General features: G+C 37.7%; 1 protein-coding gene across 3 annotated transcripts; it reads left to right on the top strand.

Annotated features, from left to right (window-relative positions):
- Positions 1–2,098: 2,098 nt before the first annotated feature.
- Positions 2,099–12,099, top strand: LOC105040103 (ATP-dependent 6-phosphofructokinase 3). Of its 3 annotated transcripts, XM_073252855.1 has the most exons (15): positions 2,099–2,228; positions 2,390–2,620; positions 4,428–4,474; positions 4,597–4,636; positions 4,835–4,897; positions 4,985–5,122; positions 7,834–7,992; positions 8,083–8,136; positions 8,594–8,662; positions 8,790–8,919; positions 9,354–9,394; positions 9,573–9,797; positions 10,819–10,867; positions 10,948–11,102; positions 11,710–12,099. In XM_073252855.1, the coding sequence occupies exons 2-15, from the start codon at positions 2,519–2,521 to the stop codon at positions 11,887–11,889; spliced, it is 1,452 nt and encodes a 483-aa protein (XP_073108956.1). In that variant the 5' UTR covers positions 2,099–2,228; positions 2,390–2,518; the 3' UTR covers positions 11,890–12,099. The 3 variants fall into 3 exon arrangements, with proteins under 3 accessions (XP_073108956.1, XP_073108957.1, XP_010914787.1); XM_073252856.1 differs by lacking the exon at positions 2,390–2,620 and having other exon boundaries at positions 2,198–2,228; XM_010916485.4 differs by lacking the exon at positions 2,099–2,228 and having other exon boundaries at positions 2,244–2,620.
- The last annotated feature ends 758 nt before the right edge of the window (positions 12,100–12,857 follow it).

Genomic DNA, 12,857 nt, shown 5'->3' with positions numbered 1-12,857 from the left:
GTAAGTTTACAAACCACATTCTCCATGGGAGGGGACAAAGAGAAACAAAAAAAAATTAAACAAAAGCTTATATGTTTGTAGCCCATTTCAGACCCATATCCAAGTATTCAGATAAAATAACATAAATATTCAGATGAAATACCGTAAACCTCAAAAGAAAAAAAAAAAAAAAAAAAAAAAATATATATATATATATATATATATATATATATATATATATGTATATATAAATGATATGTGAAATAGTGCTATAAGCTGAAGCAGTTAGATATAATTGAGCTGAATCACAAATAAATAGCCAAAAAATTATTTAGGAAAAAGATAGAACCACATGATGGATGCTTAGACAAATCAGTTGAAGTGAAAAGCATCAAAATTTATCAAAATATTGGACAAATAGAAAAAAAATTTTGAGATAGCCAAAATTTGCATGTAAGTATTAAACACTTTGTAAAGAGAATGAAATAGCACCGTCACTCTTGTGAAGAGTGCAAAATATAATAGTGTGGCTTTTCGCTTTCTAAAAACTCACCTGCACCTGTATGAGCAGCAATACACCAACGTAGAATTTTAGCTAATAAAATATATATAGTTGTCGGTGCATAACTGCTCCATGACAATATAGAAGATAAAACCTCCAGATAGTTGATGAATACAATAAAGTTGAATAGTTGAAGAAATTCGTATATGATGGCTATATATTTGACTAGTATCATATCCTTGCAATTGCATATATCGTAGTTCAATAAAATAAAATATGAAATCTACAGTGAGGCAATATAAGAAGAGGTATGAACAGCAACTATCCCCCGTAGATAGTATCAAAAGATCAATATGCCCTCCAGTTGATCCAGAAAAGAAGAAAATGATGCCGCATGCAAGCAAGTTATAGTAGCCCTACATTGTTGAGTCCAAGATGAAAATGATAATCTTTTGGCAGGAATAAATAAAGTAAAGACGTTCCATTGAAAGGAGCAGACATTAAATATTAAAGAATTGAAAAAGTATATAACAAACAGGAACCGATACACAACTGTAGAACATAACCGTGGCATATCAGACCGCAGTGACAATTGTAACAGAAGGAAAACGCTTGAAAAGGTTAAGTAGATAAATCCCTGCATAAAGAAGAAAAGAACAGGTTAGAGTAATCAATTTTCTTTTCCTGTTGTTTTCTTCCATTTTTGTTTCTTTTTTTTATTTTCCATTCTCTCCGTGAATGTGAAACTTTTGGTGCTTTTTTTTATTTTTTGTTTTTTCCATGAACTATTTTTTTTCAGATTTGTTTGAATCCACTCATGAACTTGTTGATGGCCACTTTGACAATTCATAACCGTTGCATCCATATACGACCCAGTAAAACGAACTCAATAAAGATCTCAAAAGAGATCAACTTATGTAGGATAAAAAACCGTCAAGTGACGTATGTATGTTGATCATACAGGTGTTGCTGTAAACTCCATATAGAAAGTCTCAGCAAATGGATGCAGAATTGTTGTAAAACAGTTGAAATATTTAAGAAGATGAAATCCTTGCAAAACAAAAAAAAAAAAAAAAAAAAAAAAAGAAAAAAAGGAAAAAAAAAAAGAGAGAGTAAGAATAATCAATTCTTTTCTCCTGTTGTTTGCTTCTTCTTCTTTTTTATTTTTTATTTTTCTTTTTATTTATCATCTTCTCCATGAATTTCAAATTTTTTATTTTATTTATTTATTTATTTATTTTTTTCATTGAAGTACGCTTTTTTCAGATTTCCTCGAAACCACTCTTGAGCTTGGGCACTCAGACAATTCCATTAATTAGTACCATCAATGATAGGTTAATAAAAATAACAAATCTACCACCTTCCAGCTTAATGATAAGTGGGCATAGCATTCTTCATAATCTCCAGGTCAGCTAATTTTCCAACCCAGACTAAGCAATGGACCCCACCTCGAGATAGATAAAAACAAATTCCTTTTTTGAGGAAAAAAATAATTCATAATTCACAAAATACCAATGCGTGCCTTGCTGGCATCTCCAGACGTTACCAGAGAGCGCCGTTTTGGTAAATCTCCATAAAACTCAGTCCATTTAATCCACATCAACCAGTCTTTTTCAAAACCGCTCTCCCTCTGTACCCTCTCGCTCCTGTTTTCTTCTTTCCCTTCCTCCTCTCCTTCCAATCATTCCGCGGCACATGCGAAACCGGAGCGCAGGAATTCGCAATCCGCCACCCGTTTCTTTCCCACGTACGAATTCCTCCTCCTTTCTATATTTCCCCAGAACCCTCTTCCGTTAAATCCCCAAAGCCTTCTTATCTTTGTACCTAAAAAAAAGGTTCTTCTTATCTTCCACTCACCGCGGCCTTTATGTGATGGAATCGTCTCCTTCTTTTGCCACGCTCGCTCAGGAGGCGCTTGTGGATTCCGATTTCGATTCGCCGAACTCTAGGCGGCTCTTCGATTTCCAGAATTCTCTCACCTGCATTAAGGTCACCCCGCCATTCCGAGACTATCCCAAGCTCAGATCTCCCAGTAGGATGGGGCTCGAGCCGAAACCTGATTTCAAGATCGTGGAAGGCGATTACGGTTATATTCTTGAAGATGTTCCCCACCTTACCGATTATCTCCCCGATCTGCCTGTGAGTGTCCTTTAGATTTCCGTCTTCTAATCTTGCTTCTGAGCTGAGATGAGAAGTCGGTGTTTTGTATCTTGCTTGATTGCTCGAGGTCATTTTGGTTTCTTCTTTTATGGCTTTTCTTGATGTCAAGTTAGGGTTTTGTTGTGGTAACTTACTTTTGATGAGGACATAGATATTTGAGCAGGTCTATGAATATAATGGTTTCTTGGGCTAGAAAAGATTGGGTGTTTGTCAGTTTAAGCTGTAAATCAGTTGTAAAAATTGGAAATGGTCCTCTAGGGTCGATCTTGATTCGTTATAAGTTAGTTTGATTGATTAATTCTGTCATGATGAAGAGTTGAGGAAGACCACAAGTTCTCAGGTGGTAGAGGTGCACAGAGCTTGTAATTTTGCCATAAAATACCGTGCAGAGGAGCTATTGTTCTTAAAGATAATACTTCGATTTTTTTTTTTTTTAAAAATTTCTTCTAGTGGTATTGATAACTCTTTTCCATGTGACGCCTTAGAATCTAGTCCATCAGGTTAGGTTAAGCGGTAAATTGGTTGAAAAATTGGAAGTGGTTCTCTAGGAGTCGATCTTGATTCGTTATGAGTTAGTTTGATTGATTAATTCTCTCATGATGAAGATCACAAGCTCTCTGGCGGTAGATTGTGTGGAATTTTGCCTAGTATTGCGTAGAATATTGTGCAGAGCAGCTATTGCTGTCAAAGATAGTTCTTTGAATTTTTTTATTTTTTTTAAAATTTTTATTTACCTAATGGTATTGATAACTGTTTTCCATATGACGCCTTAGAATCTAGTTCATCAGGTTAGCTTTTCCCATATCACAGCTTCTGGGTTAGTTCCCGCTTGGCGTAGGTAGTCATTTTACAGGCAAGATGGTGAATTTTATGTCACGGGACGTGTTACTTTATGACCGAATAACCAAAGACGATTGCTAAATCTAGCAGGCCATGAAAGTACCAAAGAAGGCCGGAACTGGGTGGTGGTATCTCAAGTGATCTATCATGGATATCAGAGGATATACAAGTAATACGTATTGGATCTTTAATATAGGTCCATGCTAAGGCACTGTGAACAAACATATCACATGATCTGTCCGGCAGGTACCCAGAACAAGGGGGCGTGTGTTGGTTGCAAGTACTGGGAAGGTTTTTGACAACCTAAATGCAGTTTAGACACATTGAATACACATCGTGGAAAATAGGAGTGGAGAAAGGTATGGATTTGGGCATTTAATCACCTTAGTCCTTTTAGATTAAGAAAGAAGAAAAAAGGAGAATTGTGGCAATTGCCCGTCCATGTAATAAACCAGAATGTCCACCTATTATAATGAAATGCACCTGTCATGATTAATTGCTTCAGAAGATACAGAATAACTCCCTATAGAATCCCTTCTAGTTGGACTTGGGTTTCATATCAGGTTTATGAAGTTGATGTCTTTCTTTCTCATAAACTAATTCTAGTTCCTCTGGTGACTTACTTGAATATGATCAGAAAGTAACTTTTCAATAGTAATAATTGGTTCAGATAATTCCTTTGCCTTATATGTTAGTTAACTGTTTTGCCAAATTAGTTAGAGGCTTTCGTGTAGACTCAGAAAGAGGCTAACTTTGTCCATGTTAGTGTACCTAACCAGTATCACTAGCATGCTCATGGCATGAAATGTGACTCCTTTTTTTATTTCTTTCTTGAAGTTACTCATTGGAGTATAATTCAAGCGGGGGCATTTAATATCTCTGTTTGTTGGCTTTGATCTGTATCCTGAAAATAATTTTGCAAATTGTTCACTAATTTTTGTGGCAGAACTTTCCAAATCCGCTACAAGACAATCCATCTTATTCAGCTGTCAAGTATGCTCATCTGTCCTATCTTTTATTGTAGAATCTTCTTCTTGTAATATGTTGTCAGCTGCTGATCACATTTGCTTCCACATATTCGTCAATAATAACTGGGAATTATTTTCTATTGTCAGGCAGTATTTTGTTAATGCGGATGATACTGTTCCTCAAAAGGTAAATCCTTTGTGCCTCCTATATTAGTTAATTTGACATGATAGTTCATCTTATTTTGCTTGTTTAAGTTGTGATGATAGACAAGGTGTTATGGAAGTTTGTTGTTTGCATATATAAACACTATAATATCGAACCGGTATTAGCATGATTGGGGTTCTATAGTTAATGTATTTTATTTTGTCATCTGTTGTCTTGTAGATTGTGGTTCAGAAAAATAACCCAAGAGGGGTCCATTTTCGACGTGCTGGGCCACGCCAGAGAGTAGGTTTCAGTGCATGTTTTTCTGCAGTGATTAATGGTGAAATGCCAACCAATACTTGCTGATGGGAATTTTTTAATTTTCCTCAGGTGTACTTTGAGTCAGATGATGTGCTTGCATGCATTGTAACTTGTGGAGGCCTTTGCCCTGGACTTAACACGGTAATCAGGGAGTTGGTATGTGGTTTGTCTGATATGTATGGTGTCAGCAGAATCCTTGGGATAGAGGTGAGGATATAACTAGTGAGTTTTGTCTCAAATGCCTTTACCTCTTATCTAATCTATAATATTAGTTTGAACCCTTTTTTTTTTTTGTCTTGAATCTATTTGCATATGTTTTCTAGTTGCTTATAGTTTTCATTGGTGCTCCTCAGGAACTTCTAGCAAGCATAATCAATTATATTATCTTGGTTGATTATACAGGCAGTCTGCCTGGGTGCTTGAAATTATTTAGTTGCCTATGTCTGCATAGACAATTCTAAGGTGTTTGTCTATATTTCTGGGAATCTGATCTTGCCCACCTAGGCACCATGTAGGGTTTCCTCAACTGCCTTGATGTATCATCATAAATTGTCTAATTAATAAGACTGATAAATGTACAAATGAATCTATTTGCATATGTTTTCTAGTTGCTCATAGTTTTCATTGGTGCTCCCCAGGAACTTCTATCAAGTATAATCACCTATATTATCTTGGTTGATTATACAGGCAGTCTGCCTTGGTGCTTGAAATTATTTAGTTGCCTATGTCTGCCTAGACAATTCTAAGGTGTTTCTCTATATTTCTGGGAATCTGATTAGTCATTTTCTTGCCCACTTAGGCACCACGTAGGCTTTACTCAACTGCCTAGATGTATCATCATAAATTGTCTAATTACCTAGACTGATAAATGTACAAATGAATGGGACAGTATAACAATTAATTATGTAAAAAGTTACATCTAAAATAATTTATCAATTATCATTAAATTATATACTATAATTATTTCGAGTTTGATGGGATGTTCACACATCTGGACTCTTAAGGAATATGTTTGTTGGGTGGAGTTTTAGCTGTGGCATTTAAGTCATCTATGGCAATCTCCATGGTAGGTCTTATATTACATATTTTAGGATAGGAAGCACCATACGTAATGATGATTCATCTATATGATGTAATTCTAGATTTGTTGGTTACCAAATCCATCATCTGGGTCATTAACCTTTACATATGCATGTCACATAGCAAAATTGCCCTAGAAAGATAACAACTCTAATATTTGGTCTAGAACCTCGAAAGGTGTGCAGTTTATTTGAAGGTTGAGTAAGGCAAATTAAGTCAGACTGCTTTGATGTTTCAAACCTTTTGGCTTTTGTATATAAATTTGATATTTTCATTGTGGCTGATTTTAGTGATACCTCTATGCTTTTCTAAAATGTGACATGATCATATGATGTGCCACACCTAAGTATAGGGATCAATGAGCTCTCTATTTTAGGCATTCTGCAGGAGGATTCCTGATCTGCCTCAAATAAATCTCTACTTGTAGAGTAGATGGTGCCACTCACTGCCATGAGGGACATCAGTTGAATTGGTTTGCCTGAATTTAACACATGGTTCATTATAATTAATTTTCTCCATCCAAACATATTATATAGAAGACAGGCAATTGTTGTTTGTAGCAAGGGTAGATGACTTCCCCTTTTTTTTTTTGGGAGTTATGCATATACACCCTAAGAAATGTAGTCAAAAAGTATTGGTCCATACGAACCCCTAAAAATTCACTTTGCGTAAGAACACAGAAAACTATTTAACTCGTGCACTGGTCGGTTTGCAATTCACTGTTATGCAAACCTAACTAGCACTGGTTTAGGAGTTAATCAGCGAGATAACCTATCTGTCTTGTGTTCCAATCCTTACTAACCTAACTGAAGTGCATAGGTGCCTTTCTTTTTCCTCATCTAGTGCCTTCACTGGGCATACTTTCTGGCTCCTACTTTTGCTGGCTACTTGGAAGCATCTTCTTACCTAAGGATTTCTTTGACGGTTAAGATGGTCATGTCAGTTGTTGCCACTGGAGATCATTGTTTATCAGAAAGCATTCCTTCTGGGCATTATTACTCAACCCTGGCTGCACTAACACATGTAATAGATGTATGGATATGCAAGAACATACTAAAGTGAGGGGCATTTATGTAAATATCACTTTTTTTGGAGAAAAATTGCAATGTGCATGACTTCTCGAGGGACGTTTGGACTCGTAGCCAACATATAGCTATTTGACTATTCCATCAAGTAGGTCACTGTCTAGGACCATTATCATAATGGAATGTTTCTTATGAGCTCTGAATTGTTGAACTTAAATAGGTAATTACTTATACCAACTAAATCTCTCAATGCTGTTGCATTTTGATATCATATTATATCTATTTAGTGATTACATATCAGTCTGATCTAGATCTATGATTTTTGTATGAGCAATAAATTCTTGTTAGCACAGCTAGGCATCATTGCCTTCAATATGTCCTTATGGGAGTTGGCATTGTTGTTGTTGCTTAAGCTACGAATTTTATGAAATTGGCATAATTACGCTACATAATATGTTGCTGTGGTTCATGTCCTTGGTCATGTTGCCATTTTGAATCTTCGAGTCTCAGACTAAGGCTTACAGAAAGTCAATGTGAATAATGATCTAATGCTGCAATGCCACTCTTGTCATTTTATAATTAATTGGATATGAAAAAAGTGACATGGGATGTTGAAGTCTGATCAAAAGGACAATTTTTCTCATGTTTCTAACATCAAATAGTTCATCTCATTTGGTGCTTCCAGAAGGTATAACAACCTCTCTCACCTGACAGCCGTAAATTTACAAATTTCAGTTTTCCATGGCATGTATTCCTAGTCCATTTGTGTTCATATTGTTGTTACACCCACTAATTGGTTAGTAGAATCTGTAGGGTGGATACAGGGGGTTCTATGCCCGCAATACTATACCTTTGACACCAAAGTTTGTCAATGACATCCACAAGCGAGGAGGAACTGTCCTTGGCACATCACGCGGGGGTCATGATACTATGAAAATAGTTGACAATATTCAGGATCGTGGGGTTAATCAGGTAAACAGAAATACTTTGCAAAATAACTTAAAGTCTGTTTTCTTATTACTAGATTCACTACTATTAAATTTGAGATATTGATTTTCCCAGGTCTATATTATCGGAGGAGATGGTACTCAAAAAGGAGCTGCTGTTATTTTTGAGGTAATTGTAAATTAAGAAGCAAAAATATCATCATTATTAGGCATGATAGAAGGTTGCTACTTCTCAGAGCAAGTGAGCCTTGAACTCTTCTGGACCTTAAGAGTTTTAAATGAATTCTAAATGTCAGTCCATGATATTTGAGGATTGAGGGTACTGAGTTTTCTTGTACTTTCTTTTTCCCCCCTCCTTGCTGCTATTACATTTGGTCACTTGCCCCTCTCATTTTCTTCCAGAGTTTGTCCTCTATCTAATGATAAAGGAAAAGATACAATTGTCTTATAATTGATCACTTATTTAGACAACACTACAGTTTTCTAGTAGTAAATCTGTAAATGTTTATTGCACCCTGACGAAACTAGTAGGTTCAGTGTTGATGGTATTGTCAATTTGCTGAATTCTCTTGAAAGTCACCGACTATTAGCTGTTTTATAAACTCCTGTGGAATTTTGATTGACAGGAAATTCGAAGACGTGGCCTAGAAGTTGCTGTTGTTGGTATTCCTAAGACAATAGATAATGACATTGCGGTACTTCTTGATCCTATGCATGGTCCCATTTGTACAATACATTGCAATCTTCTTTTGTGATTGGCTCATGTGACTGGACAACTTAAATAACATTTCAATACCTTATTGTCACCTCTTGTTGAATTAGGTTATTGACAAGTCCTTTGGTTTTGATACTGCTGTTGAAGAAGCTCAGCGTGCCATTAATGCAGCACATGTAGAAGCTGAAAGCGTGGAGAATGGTATAGGCCTTGTGAAGCTAATGGGTCGCTACAGTGGTAAGTTTCTCAGTATTGGTGGGAATAATAGCATCCAGTTGAAATACATGATGGATCATAGTTAGTATGGTGAAAACTGTTTTTATGAATTATCTGTAAATAAGCAATTCAACTTCTTTCCGAGAGTGACATGCTGAAGTAGTCATTACAGATTTGCTGCATGAACATGCTATCCTGTTTATTGATGTCCATGTCATAGTTTATATGCGCAAAAAAGTCTGCATGCGGTTGTCTTTGATTAAGATACCACCTGTAATCTCATGGGTCTTGTACCTCTAGGCCTAAAAATTTGTTTTTATTCAGGGATCATCATGACTTTATTTTGCTTATACTCATGATATACCGACATCCTTTGTAGGTTTTAACCTTTTCAAAATATTTTACATCCTTTATTATGTGAAGCCTTACCTCATGTCTGATGTGATTTTATGCAGGGTTCATCGCAATGTATGCTACTCTTGCAAGCCGGGATGTGGTGAGTACAAGATGTTCTCTGTCCGGGTTGGCTTTATTAGATCCTTGGTTTTAAAATCAGTATCCACTTGTTTGGGATGTTAGGATCTTGGATTACTGCTCAGAATGCTGATTCTTTTTAATTGTCTCAGAATCTAAAGATCCTGTTTTTTCTGACGTCCATTTATCATTTCTCTTAGGACTGTTGCTTAATTCCAGAATCACCATTCTATCTCGAAGGAAAAGGTGGACTTTTTGAATACATAGAAAAGCGGCTTAAAGAGAATGAGCACATGGTTATTGTTGTTGCTGAGGGAGCAGGACAGGATCTTATTGCCGAAAGTGTGCGGTCCATGCACAATGAAGATCCTTCTGGAAACATGCTGCTTCTTGATATTGGGTTATGGTTATCTCAGAAGATAAAGGTAGGATCTGAAAAGTTCTCAAATGTGAAAACAGATTTCTCTTCTTCCGCTAGTTCAATCTGGATATGCTTCTATGCTTTATTAATTCAAAGCAAGCAGTCCTTATCTTTTTATGGTTTGGCGAGTGACTTCTCTCATGGTGACAATGATCATGACCAGAAGGTGTGAATAATGAATGATCTTTTCTATTTTCTCAAGTTGTGTTGTGTTGTGTTGTAGTCATATAGTTGGGGTTAATTACATCAATGGTGCGGTAGGACGGTTCGGGGCGTGCCGAACCGTACCAGCGGCTAACTGGTGCAGTTCGGGCATTCGGTTCAGAATGCCGGTGAAAATAGAGCGAGAGGGAGCGAAAGAGAGGAAGAGAGAGAGAGGAGGAGAGAGAAAGGTCGATGGTGGTCTATCGAGGCTATCGGGGTTTTGCGGTCCTCCACGAGATGCGAGAAGAGAGAGAGAGAGAGAGAGATAGAGAGAGAGGGTAAGGGAGAGGAGTGAGGGAAAGGCGACGGGGAGGCTGTCGGGCCTGTGGGGTAGATTTAGGCCATTCGGCTACTCGACGGCCTCCCCTCACTCTTCTTTCCTTTCCCCTCTTTATCGTTATACTCTCATTTTCTCTCGTGAAGGACTGCAGAGCTTGAGAGGCCTTGGTGCCCCCCCCCCCCCAGGGCCTTCGCAGCCTACTAGTGGCATCTCTACTGGCCTCCCTCTCCCTCCCCCTCCCACTCCTCTTTTTCTCTCTTTTCCTTTTCGATTCATCCCTCGTTTTTATGTCAGTTCAGCTCCAGTATGTTTTTGTACAAGGGTGTATTGACATGTACTATCGGTCTGTCGGTACAGGGTCCGATTCCGAGTCGGCGAATCTTGAATCTTGATTACATCAATCATAGGAGTTATTGTTGCCTATGTTTTTGTTGCTGTATATCATGTGTCAATTGGACTTGTACAAATAAATGAGCTTTGCATGTGATTAGTTAACCTAGTTTTGCCGTATATTAATTGTTCCCCTCCTTGCATCATGTAGGATCACTTTGCAAGAAAACAGAATATGGTGATGAATCTCAAGTATATAGGTATGTCGGCAATGCGGATCCTTCCCCAATTTAGTTCTTTATGAATTATTAAATCTAACATATTCTAATTTATGTTGCAGATCCAACATACATGATTCGAGCAATTCCGAGCAATGCATCTGACAATGTGTACTGCACGCTTTTGGCGCACAGTGCCATTCATGGTGCAATGGCTGGATATACAGGTTTCACAGTGGGTCTGGTTAATGGCAGACATACTTACATACCATTTCATGTAAGTATCATCCTTTTCTTTTCGGTTATCAGTTGTAGATACAAAACTAACCTGACAGCCATGCCGTGAAGGTTCAGTTCACTAATGAAGCCCGAGTGCTTTCTTTCAAATATCTGACTTATTTATAGCTGTTGGGACTTTGGAGATTCCAACACACCATACTAGAAGACATCAGAAGATGTATTTATCCTTATTTATGGAGTGGAGGCTAGTAACCTTGTTTCCCAGTAGGGCCCGATAAGTATATCGGTTCCATATAATAGAGACCATTGCATTCTGTCCCACCCTATCTGTTGCAGATATATTATTTTATGTTTGGTGGACTAGTAGTCGAACTAAGGAGTAAGAAAAGCTTGTGTCATATTTCTAGTATGTTTGGAGACATTCGATAAGTTTTCCCCTAATTGGCATGCTATTGCCAACCTTTCAATTAAGAATGGATTTCCTCCTTTCCTCAGTTTGGCATATAATTACTTGGAAACTAATAGACTATTAAAAGGATGGTGGGAGTATGCCAAAACTTAAAATTGCTGGCTTTATTTATTTTTATTCTGGTACGATCAGTTGTCGCCTCATTCAAGACTTGAAAATTTTCAATGATCTGCAGAGGGTGACGGAAAAACGAAACAGGGTTGTCATAACCGACAGGATGTGGGCAAGGCTACTGTCCTCTACCAACCAACCAAGCTTTTTGAGTGCCAAAGACATTGAAGAAGCTAAAAAGGCGCAGCAGCAGCCAACTCAGTTATTGGATGAGCGGAAGAGCTTGGATGATGGTTGTCATTAGGTGGCCACAAATCTGAAAGCATGTGAAATAAGATCTGGAACGTGAGGTGTTGTAGCCGAGAGAGTGTCAGCGTTATTAGTGAGGAACTTTTAGTTTGTATTCCCATCAAGCAGCGGTACACTTATATGATAAGTTTGTGGTTCGTGTGAATGTAATTTTGAATTAATTGAGAGTCTTTGCAGTGTTCTATGGGCAATTTCATTCCTCGAATCTTCTGCTGTGGTGGTCAAACGAATTGTTTCTTGCTAGCGCCACTGAAATTTCAGCTTAAACCAGTTGCTGCAGACATAATTGTTCAGTGTGATATGGATGTATTTTTCTTGCAGAGCTTCTATTTGATCCACCAAATCATTACACAAATTAGTCAGTCTATTATCATTTATCGCTCCTCCCGTGTTGTTTTTTCCTACTTATTGCACCCAGGCTGGTGTAACGGCTGAAAATTCTGAACGTATGAAGGACATTAATGTTAGGAAAGGGACCAGAGCCAAAACAGTTTTAGATTTTTTGTGGATTGGTGAAAGTGAAAGTGCTTTCACTATTCCAGTGTGACGGTGAATGGGTACCCCACTTCATTCACGTCTGAGACGCCTCCTATCGATGGTGCAAGACATGTAATCTGATAGGTCTGTACTTGATTTGAGCTGGCTACGGAACCTGGGGCGGGAATCCTCATCCGTCGCATTATATCCTGTAAGGAAAGTAGCCTACCTGGTTAGATGTGTTTTCAGAGGCTGTCTTTTGCCTCTGCAACCACCGAAAACCCTACTCGCGTGCAGAGAACAATTACAGGTTTCATCTTCTGTGGAATACCTACTGCGGACAGAACCGTCATCTTTAAGCATCAGTTGTGATGATTCTACTTATGAAGATGGTTCAGGCGGCTCCCAAAGAACAAATCTTAGAGTTCTCAGCATTATCCGCTAGCACAAGATGATCATGGTATCTGGTAATTGTTTCTGCTGGAG

This window comes from Elaeis guineensis, chromosome 2 (genome assembly GCF_000442705.2).
Source record: "Elaeis guineensis isolate ETL-2024a chromosome 2, EG11, whole genome shotgun sequence".
NCBI classification, from domain to species: domain Eukaryota; kingdom Viridiplantae; phylum Streptophyta; class Magnoliopsida; order Arecales; family Arecaceae; genus Elaeis; species Elaeis guineensis.
The sequence above is the reverse complement of the archived record's forward strand: the minus strand, read 5'-3'. Positions and strand labels throughout refer to the sequence as shown.